At 32.3% G+C, this 21637-nt stretch overlaps 1 protein-coding gene across 6 annotated transcripts; it reads right to left on the minus strand.

Annotated features, from left to right (window-relative positions):
- Nucleotides 1–244: 244 nt before the first annotated feature.
- LOC108322917 (DUF21 domain-containing protein At2g14520) lies at nucleotides 245–5706 on the minus strand. 6 transcript variants are annotated; one of them, XM_017555218.2, is made up of 12 exons: nucleotides 5357–5702; nucleotides 4300–4376; nucleotides 4134–4217; nucleotides 3406–3519; nucleotides 3203–3289; nucleotides 2806–2945; nucleotides 2627–2714; nucleotides 2436–2471; nucleotides 1410–1483; nucleotides 1205–1329; nucleotides 852–1117; nucleotides 245–739 (listed from the first exon to the last, which is right to left on the minus strand). In XM_017555218.2, exons 1-12 carry the CDS (start codon nucleotides 5532–5534, stop codon nucleotides 695–697), a joined length of 1314 nt encoding a protein of 437 aa, XP_017410707.1. In that variant the 5' UTR covers nucleotides 5535–5702; the 3' UTR covers nucleotides 245–694. The 6 variants fall into 6 exon arrangements, with proteins under 6 accessions (XP_017410707.1, XP_017410715.1, XP_052732253.1 ...); XM_017555226.2 differs by lacking the exon at nucleotides 2436–2471 and having other exon boundaries at nucleotides 5357–5699; XM_052876293.1 differs by lacking the exon at nucleotides 245–739 and having other exon boundaries at nucleotides 959–1097; nucleotides 1205–1283; nucleotides 5357–5706.
- Nucleotides 5707–21637: the final 15931 nt, after the last annotated feature.

Here is a 21637-nt window from a genome sequence, read left to right on the forward strand (position 1 = left end):
AAAAAAAGGTAAGCCAGCAAATTGACTGGGTTCATCGCGGACTCGCCTAGTTTGGTCTAAGCTAAGAGATTATAAGGTGAAATTAGATCAAAACAAAAATCAAACACGTCTCTAAACTCAAACCTTGTTTTTGATGGCTAAGTGAATTAAAGCCATTTATATAAGATACTAACTATTACTGCGGGTTATACAAGTTCTAAATTGTTAATTTCCGAATAACTAGTGAACATTTTTCAACAGAGTATTGAGGTGGCAATGATAAGATTGATTTTATATTAACTTGTGGCCAATTATAATGGTGAAATTATCCTTGTTACACAATTTCTCTTTTATCAAATTCATGAGATCCTGTGCATACTAAATGCCAATACTCTTACGTAATAGACATGCAACCCATACAAATTGCTATCTATTAATCAAAAAAGATAGGAAAACACAAATTCACACAAAAACGCACCATGATTTGCTGGCATGATGCATCGCGATAAAGACACGCACGCACGCACGTCGCAAAAGGTTCCCTGTATAAACAGCTGTCTGGTCCCAACATTTCGTCCACGATAATGGCTTACACGTTCCAATCACCACTCACTTCTCTGTACAGCAGCTCTCACCCTAAACCGAATTATCTATCTAGTTAAAATTTATTAGACCCCAACAAGAATATGAACATTGTTTTATGGAGAAGCCATTGTCATGAGTCTTCAAAATGATGATCTGTTTCGTCAAAGATCTCCTCCTACACAGAAATTTCGAAACAGTAAATCTCTCTACAAGTGTATAAGTTATTTTGTCTACCATGTTTCATGAGAGAATAAAATTGTTCAGAATTATCATTAGTATTTTAATACCTGTAAAAGCTCTTCAATGACATCTTCCATTGTAATAATTCCAACAGCTTCTTCTTCTTCAGGGAGCTTAGGAAGGGGACTTCCATCTATCTCCAAAATATCTGAGTACATATTTTTTGACCATTTTCTGCTCCGAGAGCCAACCCGATTTGACATGTTTGTATTTGGGAAGCTTTTCCACTTATGGAGTGGCACCTTGGATTTCAAAGGTTTCTCTTTGGGAGGCTTTTCACCGTCAATATCCACCTTCACATCTCTCACCGAGTCTATTTCAGAGGCGTGAGGCACAACAGCATTTATTAAGAAAGAAAAATTTAGTTTTAAATTTTAAACTGTCTATAGCGTGATTTTACCGTTTGCATTATTTTGGGAGGATTGCTGCTTCGTCTTGTCACACCGTCTCACAACAACTGCCATGTGGCTATGGCCCTTCTGGAATTCATTTAAAATGTCATAAAGTGGCATACTTTCTGGAACCCTGTCAATATATGTAAGGTCACGACAATATAAAACCAACGTGTCTTCCTGCATTAAACTGGTAAAACAAAATAAGATTACCTTGGAATCCTGCGTATTGTTACACTCTTCACGGATGCTTCATCTTCTGGATGAACAGTCAATAAATTCTTCACCTAAAATTAAGCAGCGTGCGTTTAGAAAACAGAAGGTAGTATATGTATACAATGGCCAAATTAAAGGATTGAGAAAACAACCTTTAAGCAAGCAATAGAAAAATATATAGAGAATGAAAAAAGATTAAGAATGCAAAGGAATCATAATCTCATCATACAGAGTTTAGTGATAAAAAGCAAAGAAAGAAATCACAAAAAAAAAAAATCTTGCAGCAGCTGGAATTCATATTAACAGAGCAGGAAGCATCGATCTCAATGAATATCAATCACATTAAGGAGATACTCACCACCAATACCACAACTGAGTTATAACTAATAATGTCTTGTAAACCCCACAAAAAGTCACTGAGATCGCTGATGTTTTGATCCCCCCTTATATGTTTGTATGTTACAGAATTGTCACCAGATGAACCTCAGGTATTTTGCTAAGTAGTCAGGCTTAAAAAGTGACGCATATCCTCTAATTCATTACATTAAATTTAATTTGCAACACTTAAGCTAATAGTTTTCCACCCAAAGAAGTACCAAGCTTGTTTCATAACCAATGTGCAGCAAGAAGCACTACAACAACCGATAGTTGGCTAACACAACCAACTTATGAATAACCCAAATATCACATGACCTTATGAATGCTACCTGTGACAGATAAATTAAGTGCTGAGCTTGTTTTTGTATTAAGTGAATTCATAAAAGTGTATTTTATTGCGCATCTCAAATCTAAAATACCCAAACTAAACATGTTTTTAATTCCTCTACTGGCGTTCATTGTCACAGCCATTCATTTTGGACATTTGAACCAATAAAGAATCAGATAAACCAAATGTAACTATACAAACAAATTAGATGCTCTGGGGATACTACATAAGAAAATAGGCTAGATTCGCATTTCCAAGGTTACAACGTCACGTCAATTGCAAAATAATTCAGTTCTTATAAAGTAAATGCTGAATACCCAAATGATGGCATTGTGTTTCACATGGAGGCTGACCTTCAAGTTCCTCAGCAAAAGGTAAAATTTCAAAAAAAGTGATTTTGTTAATAATCCTCTGTACGTGGTTGGTTATAAAGTACTTCATCAAAATTTTAATGATTAAAACGATGTTCAACATTATGGTTTAAAGAAGAAAAAATAAAATACTTTACCAGTATAAGTCCTATAATGTTTGTAGGCTGCTCATAGAACACTGGGACTCTGCTATGCCCTTTCTCCAATATTTCATTCATCAGTTCCCTACTTAGTAATAGACATTTAATTATTTGAATAAAGTTTGGGAAAAATACAAAAGCTACCTTTAGTTCAGAAATTGTAGAATACACCTTACCTATCAAGCTTCGAATTAATATCAACAGCAAATGTTTCAGCTATAGGAGTCATGGCATCACTAGCTGTCTTCTCGCTGAGTTCAAGTGCCCCAGCAATGATAGTTGTTTCATCATGTGTCAGTTCCCCACCTTTTCCAGCCTAATACAATTCAACCATGAACAGCATCAACAAAGAGACAAAATGCATGGACGTTAAACTGCAGAATTCCAAATAACCGGAAGAGAAGTAGATAAGATAGCTCTTGCTGACAGTTCACAAGAATTACATAATTTGATTGAAAAAGAAATGCTAGAGAAGAGAAGCATACTTATGAAACACATAACTCAAATTCGGCTCAACTACATAGCAAATTAAAACAAGAACATTAAAGAGGCCTATATTTTTCTGATACAGACCTCATTACCATGCAAATTTACAAGTGTCTTCAACTCAGCTCTACGGAACAAGGCCTCATGTCTATGGCCCAGCAAAAAGTCCAACAACTGGAAAACCATATAAATGCACAAACAGCCAATAAGAAAATGGAAATAAGGACAGAACAAATTAAATTTGCTGCATGTTTACTCAAATAGAATAACAGTTCTGCAAATATTGTCACCTTACTAATTGGAAAGGCAACAGGAAAGCATACACATACAAGCACCCGAACAAAGGGAGTCACTGCTGCACCAATAGCCAAACCATACCGAGAACATACTGATTGGGGTATAATCTTCACAAGAGTAGACAAACATCAGAGCACTTCCACAAAATGAAAGTGAATATATTCACATGAGATTAGACAAATAATATCGACCACGCATGCATCAATCCAAAGGGTTAGAACCATCAACAGCAGGACCCAATTAAGGTTATTGGTAAATGAACACTAGCAAGTAGATAGTCAGATTTACAAACTTAACTACTACTAATGATAGAAATTAATTTAGTTATAGATAAATCATGATTTAAGTCAAATTTATTCTTCCATATTCAGTGTGTGATGCAAGATTGAAACTCAAATTGGATCTATTAGAATCATTTCGATTCCTAATCTACTATTTAAATTCAATGTACCAATAAGGAATCTACCAGTTATAAGGAATCTAACTGTGTCAAAAGGAATCTACCAGTTATATCAAAGTGAAAAGGACGAGACATGCTTTTAGAGTATGTTTGTTATAAGTTTTGGTAGAATTAGTGTTAAAAAGAATTGCTATTGAAAGAACATATTATTGTTCGGGAAAAGTGAGTTTAAAAGTATTGAGGTATGAATAGATAAAGCAAAGCCACTTTTAATAATAAACTTACTGAAATACATAACATGTAGTTACAGAAGGTTCTTACCTCACCGAACAAAAGAATTAATGTCACCGAAATAAGGATAGCACCCCATGCAGTAACAAGACTATCGAGAAAAATAGGAAGTGCCTGAAAAAACAAGAACAACAACAATTTATAATATGAAATCCTTGTGACAAATATAAACACCAGTATGCGACTGCAGTTGTACCTCCATGGCTGCAGCATTGCAAATTAGCAGAGTACAAAGCAATAAATGTTGGTTTTTGACAACTGGTAATATCTTCGCTGTAATTACGAAAACAAAACGCCAATTCAAACAAGTAGATGATCATTCGTTAACTGCACACTTTCCAAAACAGAAAAAAAAAAATCAAGCAATCACGTTCTTCCCGTTTCTACCATGCCAAAGTCTCTTCGTTAATGGAAACATTCAGCTAACGATTTCCTTTATCCTTGAAATCTAGATAACCTGCCTTATGATTTTACTATTAGGATATATTTAGTCATTTATTTACAAGGACTTCAGGATTTATAGAAAAAAAAAAGAAAAAATAAATTCCTTCCAAATTAAAGTTAACTTATATGTAAGTTAAATAAAAAATAAAAATGTAGAGAAATCATACAAAGAGATTCCTATAAACTAATCTTAACTTATCTCACTTTTCATTTTTTTTTCTGCTGAAATTCCTCGTAAAGAAATTTACCAAATCGGACCTCAGTCAAAAACTCCCAAATTAGAATTTGAAAAACGGTCACCGAGGTTTCAGCTGCAATTTTGACAATTTCCGCAACTGGAACGCAACGGTAATGGTAGCATTTGTACGCAGTTTCTACAGTATCAAGAACCGCGAAGGAAACCACGACAAGTTTTTAAAACCACGCTCCCAAATAGCTCTGAAACGGGATTGTAATAAAAAACTGCACTTAATTTCTTTACTTTCTCGTTTACAATTGCAGCTCATGCACCAAATGAACCATCACAGGGAGTTAGTTACTTAGACAGATAGTTTTCAATCGTAAACAAATTCATCACAAGAGAAAAAAAAAACAGAAACAACTTTTTCTGGTTTTTTTATTACAGTTAAAACAATAATAGAAAGTTTCCGAAAAAAAATCTGATGCAAATTTCCTTCTGTGCGATTCCTGAAACAAACTTACAGACTCAGTGCACATGATCTCGAGCTCGATAAACACGAGTGCGATGATTAGTGAATTAGGAAAGAAGAGAGAGAGAAGAAGAAACTAGTTTGCAATATGATACATACCAGCGTGCTTACGATCTTGAGGAGTACCAGACTTAGCGAGGACCTCCAGATCAACAAGGCTGAGCGACATGAGGCCCAACGTGAGGCCCGACATGAGGCCCGCGAACAGCACCAGCAGCACGATCACGAGTATGTGAACGAAGAACTGCGATGTGCAGCATGTGTACTCCACCGCCATTCACCCCCCCTCTCTCTTTCTCTTTCTCTCTCTCTCTCTCTCACCCTCCCTCTCTCTCTCTTAGACTCGTTGGTTGAGTATTAGCAACAGTCAGAGTAAGCACGTTATCCACCAGAGCTCCACCATCTCCATTGCTTCGGTAGATGAAAAACCAAGAAGCACGTGCAGTTGTGGTGTGAATTTAAAGATGAACAGACGGTGGATTTACTTTTTTTCTTTAATTAAACGTTTAAGGTTTTAAAAATACTCAATTTAAAATACTTAATTTAAAGAATTTTTTTTATTATTATATATAAAATAACAATATTTTGACAATACTTTTTTTAAAATATTGTCATTCTGTAAATATAAATGATTGACGTTGGTGTTTATATATATTGTTATTAATTGTAAAATAATTTTAAATTAATCACGTAATAATACGTAAATAATATTAAAATATTATAAAAAAAATATTACAAATAATCAATTCAATATTTAATACTATTTATTTATCATGCTTCTAAGTTGAGAAGGGAATAAAGAGAGAAAAGATTAGAAAGATAAGTTGGGACGGACCATTAAGTGGGAATGGCAGTTGAGTTATAGTTCGTCCAGAAAAACCATGACAGGATCCCAAATCTTGAGGCTGATAATATATTTTTTTTTTAATTTTACTAATCTTTATTAAAAACTTGTTTCATTATTATAACGAAGCCTCTTTTTCAATACGTTTTTTTTAAGTAAATACAATTATGAATTTTGATCAATGAATTAAAAGTGGTTTTTCTCCTCATTTTATGAATTTTGATGTCTTCTCTCATAATTTATAATATAAATATTTTTTAAAATTAGAATTTTTAATATATTAGTTGACAAAATTTATCTACTCATTTCAGCTTCAATCATTATTATTATGAGGTAACTTTATCCTCTAAGATACTTTCCCCATTAATTGATAAATTTTCGAACTTTTTATTTTTGTCTAATATTTTAAGTTATGTCTGGTATTTTTCGGTAAGATTGATACTTTTTGACCTTACTATTTATCAACAAAATGGTACTTACTGACAATATTTGTAATTCTTAATAAGAAGGGTACTCATCAATTTTTCTATCTAACTTGATATTTCTCAACAAGACTCACATGTTTTTACTTTATTAACCTTTTCTATTTATAAATTTGTATTCCTAAATTTGTTTACGCATTTCATATTCAACTTACCATTTTTACAATTTTTATAGAATTATAACATGTAAAAAAGAAGTTAAAATAATTTTTTTATAATTAATTTTTTCAAAGAAATGTTGTTTCTTCTTATTTTATATTTTTAGGATAAAATATTTTTATTTTCTAAATTTTTAGAATTTTGTTTAACTTTAAAACAAATATTTTATTGATTTTAGTCGTTGAAATTTTTTCATAAATATTTTCGGGTTTTGTTATTAGAGATCGGTAGTGATGGTATGGAAACTACATTGATGATGAATTTGAATTTATAAATTTTAAATAAATTATGCTTTTAATCTTTTATCCTTTTAAGTTCACTTTTAATCTCTCGATATTGATTTAAGTTTATCAATCATTCTTTTACTAGTTTTAGTTTCTGAATATATATTTTTTATCATATTTAAGTTAATAAAGTTTGTATATAATTGTTTTCATCTCATTCTATTATAAACATAATTAAACAAAATATTGTAATCACACGACTTGACATCTAAACTACTAATTGTAATTATATGATTAAATATTGTTGATCAAAAATATTTATTTACAATTTCGAGGCATTATAACTTTCATAGCAATATAAGAGTACCAAAAATAAATAAAGTTTCAATCTCTCTTTCTTACCATAATTTTTAGATTTTGATAACGCAACGGAATAAATGAGACCACTATATTTAAATATTTTAAAATATAAATGTACATAAATATTTTTTTATTAAAAATGGTTTATTTATTACATTAAACCTATTTTAAAAAGTATATCAAAATTTTAAATCAATGCCCTTATATTATAATGCAGCATTTTAACGCATGGATTACAATAGAACTTGCGGTTCTCTTCTTCTTCACATTCCTAAAAGTTTTATCATAATTAAATAAACCAATATAGAACATGTCACTTTCTTTTATACTTTTTGTTTGTATTAATTGTATGTTCTTAATTTGTTTCTCTCTTGTTTATATTATTGAGAAAATATAACTTCATACTAAAATTTATGTATAATTTTATTCTATTAATATATTAACTTTTAGTTTTATTTTATAATTTAAGTTTTTATTTGTGTTTGTTATCTTGTTAAAAAATTAAAAACTTAAATGTATTATTATAATTTATTAAATAGTAATACTCTGAATGTTAAGTAAACATGTCACTTATTCTGAAAATTCATTTAAATTTGTAGTCAACATAATAATAGAAAATTTCATTTTTACCTTCGTAGTATTGGTTAATAAAAGTTGTAGTCATATTTATAAATTGATTTTTCTTTTAGTTTTCGGAAAATAATATATTGATACTTATGTGTTAATATATATTTGTACATAGTCGAGAGAAACGGGAGAGGATATAGATGAGACAAACGTTAATGTGATAAATAAAGAGACAAAGAAAACCAGACAGTCTAAATTAAATAAATACGAAGTATTTTGTGAAATATATTACTCGTAATTTTCATTAAACATTTAATTCCCACCACTATTTAAAAATATATTTATTTTTATTTATCAATATTTTAGATTTAGTTCTAATATTTGATATTGTTTTTTATTTTAATATTTATGTAAAAAAATATTTTATTTGAATAGTGACATTTCATATTTTGGTTCTTACACGTTACATATATTTTGTTTAAAAAGATTATGTGTTTTGCTTCTTATACTTCTTAATATAGTTTTTTTTATCATTTGTTTTTTATATTAAAACATAGTTATATTCATTTTGAGATGTACAGACTAAAGTTTTAATCTAATTTAATAATACGATTAAAATGAAAACATTAAGAAAATAATATATCTATAAATTTCAAACTAGGTTTCCATTGCGTTCGAGTACAAAGAAAGTGAATCAATTTCTTCTATAAAACCATTTGTTAATAAAATTAATAAATATTCCACACTGATAATATGAGTTACAAAATTGCATCCAAGTGTATACAATTTTTGAGATCATAAAAGAATATTACATGTTGCAATTATATAGTATAACCAGTTACGTTATATTCTATATATTATTCTAATATTCATAATATTCGCAAAATTCAATAGTTAAACTCTGATTTGCAAATCTTTTGGTGAAGAAAAGACAAAATTGAAAACATGACATCCATGTATAAGTTAGTGGGTGTTAATTAACCTTTAATCATGCATAATTTTAAATTCTTCTACGTCATGTAATTTTTCTTTTGTGTAAGATAAGTATTAACTATATTTATATTTTTAAGCTGAAAAAACCATTTATATTATTAATTTATGAATTTTTTATGTAATGCTTTCTTGGTAAGGTAATAGAAGATTTTGTACTATATATAATTGATAAATATTTCGAGAAATAATTATTTAAATGATTGTTGAGACTTTGGCAAATATACCAAATCGTTTTAAGTAATAAAATCGGTAAGACTGAATATCGTTTCCCAAGAGACTCGTGTCACCAAACAATTGTATAATTTCCAACTAACTTAGACTAAAGCATGCTTCATAACTTGGGTTTTAGTGCAATTAAAGTGAACATGAAACATAAATGATAAAAGTGATCTTAAATACTCAAACACTTGGAAATGGAAAGATTAGAAATGATATAGAATGGTATTGTTGAGGCTATGATTTCACCTACTTCACTCTTATGTATAGAAAATCACTTCCTCTTCATTAATATGCCAATGTCAATCTACTAAATTACTCAAACTCGATCCCTTGGTAGAGAGAGCCTAGACTTCCTTATTAGGCTCCAATCCCTTGAAAGACCTAATAATTATTTTCGCATTAAGAATTGAGATCTAAGACAACTAAAGGTCCTAGTTCTATCCATAGATACTATTTCCTTTAGGTGTTTAATCCAAGTCGAGATTTACTCAATATTTCCCAATATCAAGCAAACCCTAAAATCATGTCATGGGTAGCAACTTCACAACAAGCATTAAGAAAAGGAATTAAACACTAACAATCAATGAAAGAGACATATATTCATTCAAAACACAGTAGTTTACATAAGAGTTCAGTGGCTACATCAATCCCCCAACAACAATGAAACTAGCCCTCCATGAATGGAAAGCTCAAGCTTACAACAATGATGGAAATGGAAGAAGAAAGAAGACCCAAGGGTGAAGAAGGACTGTTCCCACAACTCCTAGATCGCCTTCAAGAGCTCCAAATGAGAGAAATCGTGTTTAGGCAGCAAAAGATGTAGATCCCCTTGCGTTTCAGCCCTAAATAGACCAAATTTGCCACATCAGTGTCACCATCGCTCAGCTGCACCCCAGCAACAACATTCCAGGCGCTCAGCTGCACGCCAGCGGCAACATTCCAGAGAGCTGGCGCTCAGCTGCACGCCAGCCGCACCTCAACTACAACAAGTCTGGACGAATGGGGCTCAGCTGCACGCCAGCCGCACCCCAGCTTTAGCATTTATCTTTGCTCTCAAAACTTCCTTTTTTACCTTCATTCTTGCTTATATGGTTCTTCAGTTCTTCAGTTTGGCATACAAGCTTGGATGTAAATGACCAAAACATACTAAATAATGGGGATTAGTGATGAAATTGAATCATTAAATTTTAAGATGCAACCACTTAAGAAACTAAAAGAAAACTAGGATTTACAAGGCAAAAAGCTAAGAAAGAGTTGAGCTTTTGGAGGGAGAGTCTTCTGCATGATGGCACTACAATCTCCCTGCACTTCAATTGTTTTCTCATCTAAATACTTCTTCTTCTTGCTGAGGATTTGCTTCATGTACTTTGCATAGGCGGGAATTTGTTGCAATGCTTCAGTAAAGGGTATGGTGATCTAAAGCTGATTGAATATTTGCTTGAACCGAGCCAAATGTTTCTCCTTTTCTTTATTAGAAAAATTTTTCGGATAAGGAAGATGTTGCAAAATTTCCTTCTCTTTTTGCTTTTTCTCTTTTTCTTTTCCTTTGTTTTCCTTCTTCTCCCCCAACAACCTCTTGATCAGTTTTTTTTGTGCTTGAATCTCATCTTCATTGCTTCTCTTCTCTTTATTTGGCAGCTTTTCCTTGTAATCAAGCCCAACCTCTTTTCCACTTCTTGTTGTAATGACATTACATTCCTCCTTAGGGTTAACTTCAGTGTTGGCCACAAAATTCTTTTCAGGTTTCTCCTCCAGCTTCTTAGCAAGTTGACCCACTTGTATCTCCAAATTTCTAATGAAAGCTTTAGTGCTCTTGTGATTAGAGATGGATACTTGCATGAACTGTTGGAGTGTTTCCTCCAACTTTGAAGTTCTGTCAAACAAGGAAGGATGTTGTTGATATTGCTGATGTGGTGGTCTATTTGATGGCCCGACTTGCCCTTGGCCCATGCTTGGGTGAGGTCTCCACCCTTGGTTGTAGTTACCTTGGCGGTCTTGATTACCCATATAATTCACCTCTTGGAAATTGGCTTGCATGGCACACTGACCATTTACATGATCTCCACCACATAGCTTACAACCTTGATGTTAAGCTTGAGAAACGTTCTAGAGCTCTTTAGGAAGTTGAGAGAGCTTGTTCATGAGAGCTTCGAGGATTTGAGTCATTATCTTGTTTTGAGCTAACAAGGCGTCCTGAGATTGTAGTTGAAGAACACCTTTTTGTTGGAGTTGATCCCTTTCATTATGCACTTCATTGTCATTAACAACCATATTCTCTATCAGCTCATGTGCTTCTTCAGGTGTCTTCTATCTGATGTTTCCTCCAGCTGAGGCATCCAACATCAATTTGGTTTGGGATTTAAGGCCTCCCAAAAACATATTCAGGACAGTAGGCTCATCAAACCCATGAGTGGGCGTCTTTCTTAGTAAGCCCTTGAACCTATCCCATGCTTGGCTCAAAGTTTCACTACCATCTTGTTGAAAAGATGAGATTTCCTGCTTCCCTTTGTTGACTTTTGACTGTGGAAAGTATTTTTTGAGGAACTTGGAAACCACATCCTCCCATGTCATGAAGCTATTCTCAGGAAAAGAATTCAACCACACCTTGGCGTTGCCTCCCAATGAGAATGGAAACAGGCTGAGCCTTATAGCTTCATCAGGCACATCATGAATCTTTACAGTATTACATATCTCCAGGAAGGTGGCCAAATGATTATACGGATTCTCAAGAGGAAGGCCGTTGAACTGATTATTCTACACCAAATGGATGAGAGCAGACTTCATCTCCATATTGGCGGCATTAACCCTTGGCCTAGCAATGCTATTGAAGTGAAGAGGCCCTGAGAATGTAGAATAGTCCTCCAAGGTGCATCTAGCTTGATCATCACCATGACCATTTGGATTGACGACCATATCTTCTCTTTCCTGATAAAAAACATGGATGAATGGTTGCTCAGGAATCTCGGGAATGAGATAAGTTTCTCTAGAAGCCCTATTCTGCCTTCTCCTTCTACTATTGTTTCTTCGAGCTGTCTTCTCAACTTCAGGATCTAAGAGAAGAGGTTCAGAAGATGTTGTGCTCCTAGTACGGATTGTGCCCTGCATAAACTAGAGACAACAATACCAGAGCACCAAGTTAGCCAAAAATAAAAGAAAACAAAAATTATTCACAGTAAAAAGAATATAAGAATAATGCCTAAATTGGTTAAAAATCACATAAAAGTAAAATGTTAACACCAAGTCCCTGACAACGACGCCAAAAACTTGTTGAGACTTTGGCAAGTCCCTAGATACTATTTCCTTTAGGTGTTTAATCCAAGTCCAAATTTACTCAACATTTCCCAATATCAAGCAAACCCTAAAATCATGTCATGGGTAGCAACTTCACAACAAGCATTAAGAAAAGGAATTAAACACTAACAATCAATGAAAGAGGCATATATTCATTCAAAACACAGTAGTTTACATAAGACTTCAATGGCTACATCAATCCCCCAACAACAATGAAACTAGCCCTCCATGAATGGAAAGCTCAAGCTTACAAGAATGGTGGAAATGGAAGAAGGAAGAAGACCCAAGGGTGAAGAAGGATTGTTCCCACAACTCCTAGCTCGCCTACAAGAGCTCCAAATGAGAGAAATTGTGTTTGGGCAACAAAAGATGTAGATCCCCTTGCATTTCAGCCCTAAATAGACCAAATTTTCCATATCAGCGTCACCACCGCTCAGCTGCACCCCACGACAACATTCCAGAGAGCTGGCGCTCAACTGCACGCTAGCTGCACCCCAGCGGCAGCATTCTAGAGAGCTGACGCTCAGCTGCATGCTAGCTGCACCTCAGCTACAGCAAGTCTAGATGAATGGGGCTCAGCTGCACGCCAGCCGCACCCCAGCTTCAACATTTATCTTTGCTCTAAAAACTTCCTCTTTTACCTTCATTCTTGCTTATATGGTTCTTAAGTTCTTTAGTTTGGCATACAAGCTTGGATGTAAATGACCAAAACATACTAAACAATGGGGATTAGTGATGAAATTGAATCATTAAAGTTTAAGATGCAGCCAGCTAAGAAACTAAAAGAAAACTAGGATTTACAAGGCAAAAAGCTTAGAAAGAGTTGATATTTTCTCTCAATTCGACACTGAAATCATGGTAAAATATGCCATTATCAATGATACAATACTAATAAAATATAATATAGTTATATATTATAGAAGATATATAAATTTTATTTTTTATATTATATTCAATTTACTCATCTCTGTTTAATATAAAACTTACAGTCACTTATATTTCTAATAATACTTCTAAGGGTTGACTCCCTTTCACACAATATACTTTCTTTTAGGAGTGAATCTTCTTGAAAGTCCAAAGATATAATGTCACTATAGTATAATATATACATTAATTTTCTAAGAAACTGTAGAATAAAAAAAATATGATGACATTTTTATAAATTTCATGAACTTATATGCTCGATTCCCAAAAAAGATGAAACCATATATACCTTTTGCCCTTAGTTAACAAAGAATCGAAGTCTAAAGGTCCGTCCAATTTTCAAAATATTTCAAAAAATTGCATTCTTTTATTTATTCATTTAAAAAGGACATATAATTTCGATTATTTGATCAACTGAAGCCATATTTTGATTCTGTTTTTATTTTTTGACCAATCAAAGCCTAAAGGTCCGCCAAAATTTCAAAAAAATGAACTCTTCTTTTATTTATTTAGCTGGAAAAGACATGTGACTTTTGTTATTTAACCAACCGAAGCCATATGGTCTTTCAAAATTGACAATTTTAAATAATTACTTGTCTGAACAAAACTTGTGGCTTCAATTTCTTCTAGAACCAAAGTCATATGGTCTTCCAAAACTCACGGTTTTAAATAATTACTTGTCTGAACAAGACTTATGGTTTCAATTTTTTGTAGAACCAATGGCATAGAGTCTTTTTACTACGATTCTATGCAGAACGAAAGCCAAAAGGTTGTCGAAAGTTTCAAAATTTCAATTTTTTGTTCTAAAAATCCTTAATGGCTTCATTTCTTTGCAAAGTCGATGCTTACTTCAATTTTACATAGAAAAAGGGTTGAAAGTTTGATAAAAAAATTTCAAAATTGTTACTAAAATTTATTATTTTTTATTTTATTAACAGAGTTTAAGCACCAGTTTTTCTAGTAACAAATGCAATAGAGGTGTTATTGCTTCGCTTATTTGAATAACTAAGGCAATATGGCTTTGTAGGTTTAAAATTTTGCGAAAGAAATAGAGGAATCACTTGCACAGTTTTCTTCTTCCTTTCACCTGCTCAAACCAGCGTCGTTGTAGAAATAATCGAAAATTATTTATTGTCTCTAAGCTTTTTGAAGAAATGTATTTTTTTTAAAATGAATATAAGAGGAGAAGGTTCTAATAATTTATAAGTATTGAGTCTTGAATTGTCTAGTTGGACAGTTTAAGAAGATTAATCACTTTTTCATAGCTTATTAGTACATATAAATTTTAATATACATGTCTTAAAATTCATGAATATTTGCAACTGTGTTTTGTATTGATCTTTGGGTTTATGTTTGGTTGTGGTTTATAATCACTTTGATTTCATGTATCTTGAAGACCAATGCGAAATGCTGACAAATTTTTTGTGAAATTTAGGATATGTTGTTTAAAATTGATATGTATAATAAACTACAGAAAGTGAATATTCTTGAATGGGATATGGTCAAACCTTACATACAAAAGTGATCAAAGTGGTCATTCAAGATTATTGAAATTGTATGAACAATTTCAATATATATATATATATATATATATATATATATATATGTATGGATCGAAATTGAATTAATTCATCATAAATCAGTGCAGAGTATGAGAGAGGAGTAAAATAATTTATAAAATTAGCATAACATAATGAGGGTAAAAGTGATGATGGGTGAAGTTTAAATGTCCTTATGTCAATTGTTTGAATAAGAGAAAGTTGAACGCGACTGAAATTAAGAAACATCTTATCTGTGATGGTGTCCTTCGAAGTCATACAATAATGACATGACACAATGAACTAATAGACTTTCCAATTGTCTCCCAAACTGAACATGTATTTGATTCCACCGTGGAAGATTGACCACAAGAAGACTAGTTAAAGGACATGATTCGCGATGTTAGTAGAGAAGATTTTGCCCAAGCGTATGTGTATGAGATGATGTCCACTTATGCGAAGACTCCTTTTGTATGTCGGTTCAACTAGGTTCACACGGTTGTCAGTGGTGTTAAGGTTCATGAATTTGAAGGCGGCTAATGGATAAATCAATAAGAGTTTTATAGAATTATTGTCGTTGTTGAATGAAATGCTTCCAAATGAAAATACATTACTCACTCATAATTATGATGCGAAGAAATTTTTTTTTCCTGCTGGATATGAAGTATTAAAGGATACATGCATGTCCAAATGATTGCATATTATACAGGAAAGAGTTCGAAGGTTTGAAAAAATGTCAGAAATGTGGGTTATCACGATACAAGCCAAAAACCAACAATGAAGATAATGGTAAGATAGAAAATGATGGTTCCACTTTGAAAATAGTTTGGTACCTTTCATTCCTGGCCAGACTTAAGCATTTGTTTGTGAATCCAAAAGATGCTAAAAACCTTAGATGACATTTAGATGAGAGAACAATTAACAGACTCTTTTGTCATTCAGCTGATTCAATGCAATAGAAAAATATTGATCATAATGAATTATCCCAATTCGGTCAAGAATGTAGAAATCTTTGGCATGTGACAGAATATCCATCCTTACTCCATCATTTGATCATGTGTTTGAACTTGATTGGAACGTGATATGGCAGGACCTATTGGTAAGTTAATTACTGTTATTTTACTTATAGTTTGTTTATATTGATTATTTTGTATTGATGTGCATTTTCTTTATTGAAAATGACATTTGATATTCCAAATGTGCTTACGCTTAGAAATAAATGTCTATCTTCGATTGCTGATAAATTTCGTGGTTTTAAGACCAAATTGAAGTATAGATTTATCTTCGGAGCAAAAGGTAATGAAACTCCATATGCCAAATACAAGGCAATTGATGAAGAGACTTGGTGTCAATTTGTTGAGATTCGTACATCTGTGGGATGAAAGGTTAGTTTACTTGAAATCATTCATTATATGTTACAGGAAAAGAGGACAAAAGCACAAGGAATAAGTGCTCAAAATAAAAAACGCACATTTATTATCTTGTGATGGGTATAGAAAGCTTGAAGAGAAAATCATAAGGGAAAAGTCAAAAGCTAGGCCCCTACCTTCTGAGGGTGATTTTCCATAGCCTACTTCACCATCATCCCGTCATGAGAAGTGGAAGTGAACCCGTCTACGATCATCAGGCTCTTACACTTCTGGCACCGCATGAGAAATATCGGAAAAATTTAAGATATCACTTTTCTTATAATAATAATAATGATATTCATTATACATATTAGATGTTGCTTTAAATAATAATGTTGTTCTGTTATGTTACAAGACTTCTTGGTTGAGTAGAGCTCACAAAGCCAATTCACTCTAGAAGATCGTCATGATATTCTTGCTATTGCAATTGGACGACCTAAGCACCTTAGTTGTGTACGTGTTGCTGGATCTGGTATTGATATTTGACATTATTTTGGGTGTTTCTCTCGTCAAATTTCATATGCACACGGTGCTAAGTATGAAGAAAGGTTGAAGTAGGAGATCACTAAGAAAATCAAAGCACAACTTTATGATGAAGTTACTTCAGAAGTGACTTAAAAGGTTATGTGCTAGTTCTAGTAGCAATTTGATATTTATGGCATCTGTAAGTATCTCCTCGACTTGAACATGTTTTGCTTCCCACAAGTAAAATTAATAATCATTTTGTGCTAACTTATGAATTCAATAATTGTTCTTTATATAAGCTAACATTGTCTTTAACATGTAGAAGTACAAAAGCTATTATATGTTTTTTAATAACCTGATTTTAATTGTGGTTTGATTATCATTTTAATAATCATGTCCCTCAATATTTAATTAGATTATGATAGTCTATTTTTTAGTCTTCAACTTTTTTTTAAAACAAGTATACTTATGAACAATAAAGGAATATATTCACCTTTTAAAAGTGATAAAAGAGAAGTTGTACATGAAGATGAAAACAACAAAAATTTATTTTTTTCACTTATTCTAAAGCACGATCCTTATTTTTGTTTTATTAGTAACAATTATTAAATATATGTATTTTTAATATATTATTATGGTTTCCCCAAAATGTTGGTAAAAATTTGCTACTATCATCCTCAAGAGGAAGCATATCCAATCATAAAGACTTCAACGGTGACGTATTTATATCATTGTTTTTATTATAATAACAAAATACACTTATTTGAAAGGCATCACTAATGTAGTTTTGACTTTTTAATTCGCGTGATATACTTCGATTTTGAAGAAAATGAAACATATAAAGATGCAGGAGCAATTTTGAAAAATTTCCAAGTTTATAGCCCCGGTTTCATGGGAAGTGAAGCTATATATATGTTTTATTTCAGTTCCCCCAATAACTAAGGCCAAAAGGTGTTTGAAATTTTCAATTTTTTTTTTCAAAATTCTCGTTATTCTTTAATTATTTTATCTGAGTGAGAGGATTTGGCTTTGGTTATTGAAAAATAGAAGTCATATACTTTTATGGTCTCATTTATTCAAGACCCAAAGTTGGAAGGTGCGTCAAAATTTTCAATTATTTTCAAAAATCTCATTATTTTTTTATATTTATTTTATTTATCTAGAATCGAAACCAAATACCCTTACAATTAAATAATATTTTTAAATTAGAAAGGTATTTAATTTTAGTTCTCCTTATAATCGAATCCAAATCTACATTTTTTCTATTTTTTATTATTTATTTATAATTTAGTTTAATTCTTAAGAAACCGAAGCAAATTAGAGATCTTTATGCTTCGATTCATAATCAAAGTAAAAAAAATTTTTATTTGGATATGTTTCAATTATAGAATCGAAACCTAATTTCCAATCCTTTATGTACTAACACATGTTAAGAAAATTTTTCATATAAAAGTTCTCCATGTTATACTCGTACGAGTCTCGCCCAAATAAATCATTAACTTTAAGGAGTCTCAATGTCAAGATTAAACATCAATTAAACATTAGTTTATCTAATATAAAGAATTAACATGCATTTATGAGTCTTATGATACTTAACTTTTTCATCATTGCTCAAAATAAAAATTAGTCACACTTAAATTTTCCAACAATAATTACTTATGCATTTTCTTAACATTTGAAATTGAAAAGCCTATCATTTTCTTAAAAGATTACGTTTCTAACCCACCATTGTTAGGTCATATTGACGGCTATTGGATACTTGTTCTGAATAAAGTTAGGTAAGTTATTTGTGGTCATAGATTTTTCGAAAATATTATTAATCCTGTTCGGTGAGTGTCAATGCTTTACTTTACATAGACGAATTTAAAACATCAATAATAGCTTAAGTTAGCTTTTTTTTTTAATCTAAACTTTGTAGGTCTTATTAGGTTCCACAGACTTCAATAAGTTTTACAAAAAAATATTATTATAATATCATAATTATTAATCAATAGTTTCATTTAATATTTTTACCCCTAGTTGACTTGCATATTAACATTTATAATATTTTTTTATTAAAATCTTTTTTTCCACTAAAAAAAAGTGTTATGCGAAACAGTGACATAACATAATGGTGTGAATTTTCCAAATCATTTAGCTCATTGAACAAATTATCGAATTGAAATTTCACCTTTTTTTAAATAAAAAATTGGAGAAAGGTAGTTTCTTCTTTCATGATTTTCCATGAAAACTTTCTCCACGAAAATTCACACCAGCATGTTATGTCACTTTTTTTTAAACCCTTATAGATATATCTAAATAACATAATTAACATTTATATGATTAAGTAATATAAATATAATTAAACTTAATCTTGTCAAAAATATTTAATAAAAATATCAATTTTAATAAAAATATTTGTTAATATTTATATACAATTTAAATTTTGTTTGAATTTGAGGAGGGACCAAATTGTTTAATTTTTAAAATTAAGACTAAATTGAGATAAAATAAAAATACAGGGATCAAATTGAGACACAATAAAAATACAAGGACCAAATTGATACTAATGCAATGACATATGGCCTGACAATGCCATGTGGCACTGTCATTGCCACGGGGCACAATATTAGCTTGACACGTGACATTTTTTTTATATTTTATTTTAAAAAAATAAAAATAAATAAAAAGATAAAAATAACAATAAAAAAAATTAAAAAATTCAAAAAAACCACGAACTGACACGTGTCACTTCTTTTGACGTGTTAGTACGAAACTAACGACAAGGTCTAAATTGATTCAATTTTCCACAATAAAAGGCCTAATTGAGAACATTTATAATACGAGAATCTATTTGAGACAATCATACAAAAGTAGGGATGTTCGAAATGATTAAACTCATGGAATATTAGCATTAAAGGTCTTTCTAATGATCATTGGCGAACATATCTCCAAATTCAATTCCATTCAAATAAATTAGGTTATTTTTCTTAATTTACAAGTTGAGTAAAGACTTTTTATACGGTGGACTCAATACTTAATTTGTTTTTGTAACATCCCAAAAATACAGCAATAAACTATATAATAGAATAATTACATTTAATAATATTTCAGTTCAGTTTTACACTAAGAAAACGAACGGTTCTGGCCGAACGACCTTACAGAAAGGTTACAACTAAAACTGTACAAGACAAGCAAACCTGACCGAACGGTTTACAAAAATTTATACCGAACGATCAAATAAAATCAAAAGAGAATGTGATCACTCGATCACCTTACTACAAAAACTAAACTACTGACCGAACGTCCTATTGTTCGGACTTAACTTCAACTTCTACCAAATTTTCTTCTTCCAGCGTATCTTCCAACAACGCGTCCTCTTCTGCTCACATCCACACAGATGATCATTGCAACGACAAGACGAACGTACAAGACGAGAGATGACAGAAAAACACAGGGTAAGCTTATGTAATTTAATTCATGCATAAACATACATTTCACAACATCATTCAAACAAGATAATTCATAGTTCGTTCACACAAATCCTAATACTAGACTGACTGTCCGGACTGTATGAAATCTGCGTAGCTACAGGCGTTCGTGCACCCGGGTGATGTAGTAACTGGGATGCCCTCAACAACTGCCACTCGAGGTTAGCCCTATCTGTCCAAAGTAACCCTAAGGACTAGGACCTCCTGTCGTTCCCACATATGACCTACCATCCTTTACGTGAAGACGAGTACTCACGGAACATCAGGATAAACAGCCAGCTTAGCTTACCCACAATCATACTTTACAAATTTCAATATTCACACATGAGTCGTTCCTCCTCCAAACGCTCGTCCATAATCCACAACATTTCCATATCATATTTTCTTCATCTTTCATTAATAATCATCTCACTTAAACATTTCTCACAAAGATTCGTACGGGTACCAAATACCGAACGTTCAACCCTGACTCAGGACGAGACCGAATAATTGGAACGAGACCGAGAGGTCTCTAGTTCTAGAAAGGATTTAGACCAATAAGTTTACTATCGGTTTTAGAAAGAAACCGAGTACAATTATATATTACCAGAAACAAGTAGATCGAACGTAACTTACAAAATGAGTCAATTAGATGAACTGACTCTTAAGAGTTTTAACCGAACATCTAAATGACCATGCTCAACACTAAGGCTTTAGGCCGGAATCAATGGACACCGACACTTCTAGGTATTCAAAGAACAATACTTAGAGGAATTCCCATGAAGAAACTGAATGCTTATGAAAAATTAGATTACTCAGGTTTAGTATCAAGAAATACGAATTTCCAGTTAAAGACAGAACACTATAGTGAGCGACCCTAAAGGATTTGAACGAACGCTCTTATTATGAAATTTAGCTTAAGGAGCTAGAACGAGTACCTGGTGTAAGACCAATTACTTGCTTAGGACGAACACTTGGTGTAAGACCTAGTGCTACTTGTTACTATGGGCTCACAGGCTACCGTTCGGTCTCGACCAGTTTCTCATCCGTTCGGTCTCGACTAGCTTCTCATCCGTTCGGTCTCGACCAGTTTCTCATCCGTTCGGTCTCGACCAGCTTCTCATCCATTCGGTCTCGACTAGCTTCTCATCCGTTCGGTCTCGACCAGTTTCTCATCCGTTCGGTCTCGACCAGCTTCTCATTCGTTCGGTCTCGACTAGCTTCTCATCTGTTCGGTGTCGACCAGCTTCTCATCCATTCGATCTCGACAACTATTAAGCAGATTTAACGCACAATGAATGTCATAACGGCTACCGTTAAACAATTAAGGTTTGCATTAATGACCATTAAGAGGTAAATTAATTTGTCAGATTCCTTTAAACTCTATAAATAAGGGTTTAGGTTGGAGGTAAAGACAGATTTCAACTCATACTACAATACGCCCTATTTACGTCCT

The sequence above is a fragment of the Vigna angularis genome, chromosome 1 (assembly GCF_016808095.1).
Source record: "Vigna angularis cultivar LongXiaoDou No.4 chromosome 1, ASM1680809v1, whole genome shotgun sequence".
Classification (NCBI taxonomy): Eukaryota; Viridiplantae; Streptophyta; class Magnoliopsida; order Fabales; family Fabaceae; genus Vigna; species Vigna angularis.

Bases quoted from the DNA above. Each gene is read 5' to 3' on its own strand.
- LOC108322917 (XM_017555218.2), bottom strand. From the start codon at position 5,534: ATGGCGGTGGAGTACACATGCTGCACATCGCAGTTCTTCGTTCACATA. The intron at 1,484-2,435 runs GTATTCAGCATT...GCTTAATTTTAG, and splicing joins AACACAATGCCATCATTTGG to GTGAAGAATTTATTGACTGT. The intron at 1,330-1,409 runs GTAATCTTATTT...ATATATTGACAG, and splicing joins ACAATACGCAGGATTCCAAG to GGTTCCAGAAAGTATGCCAC.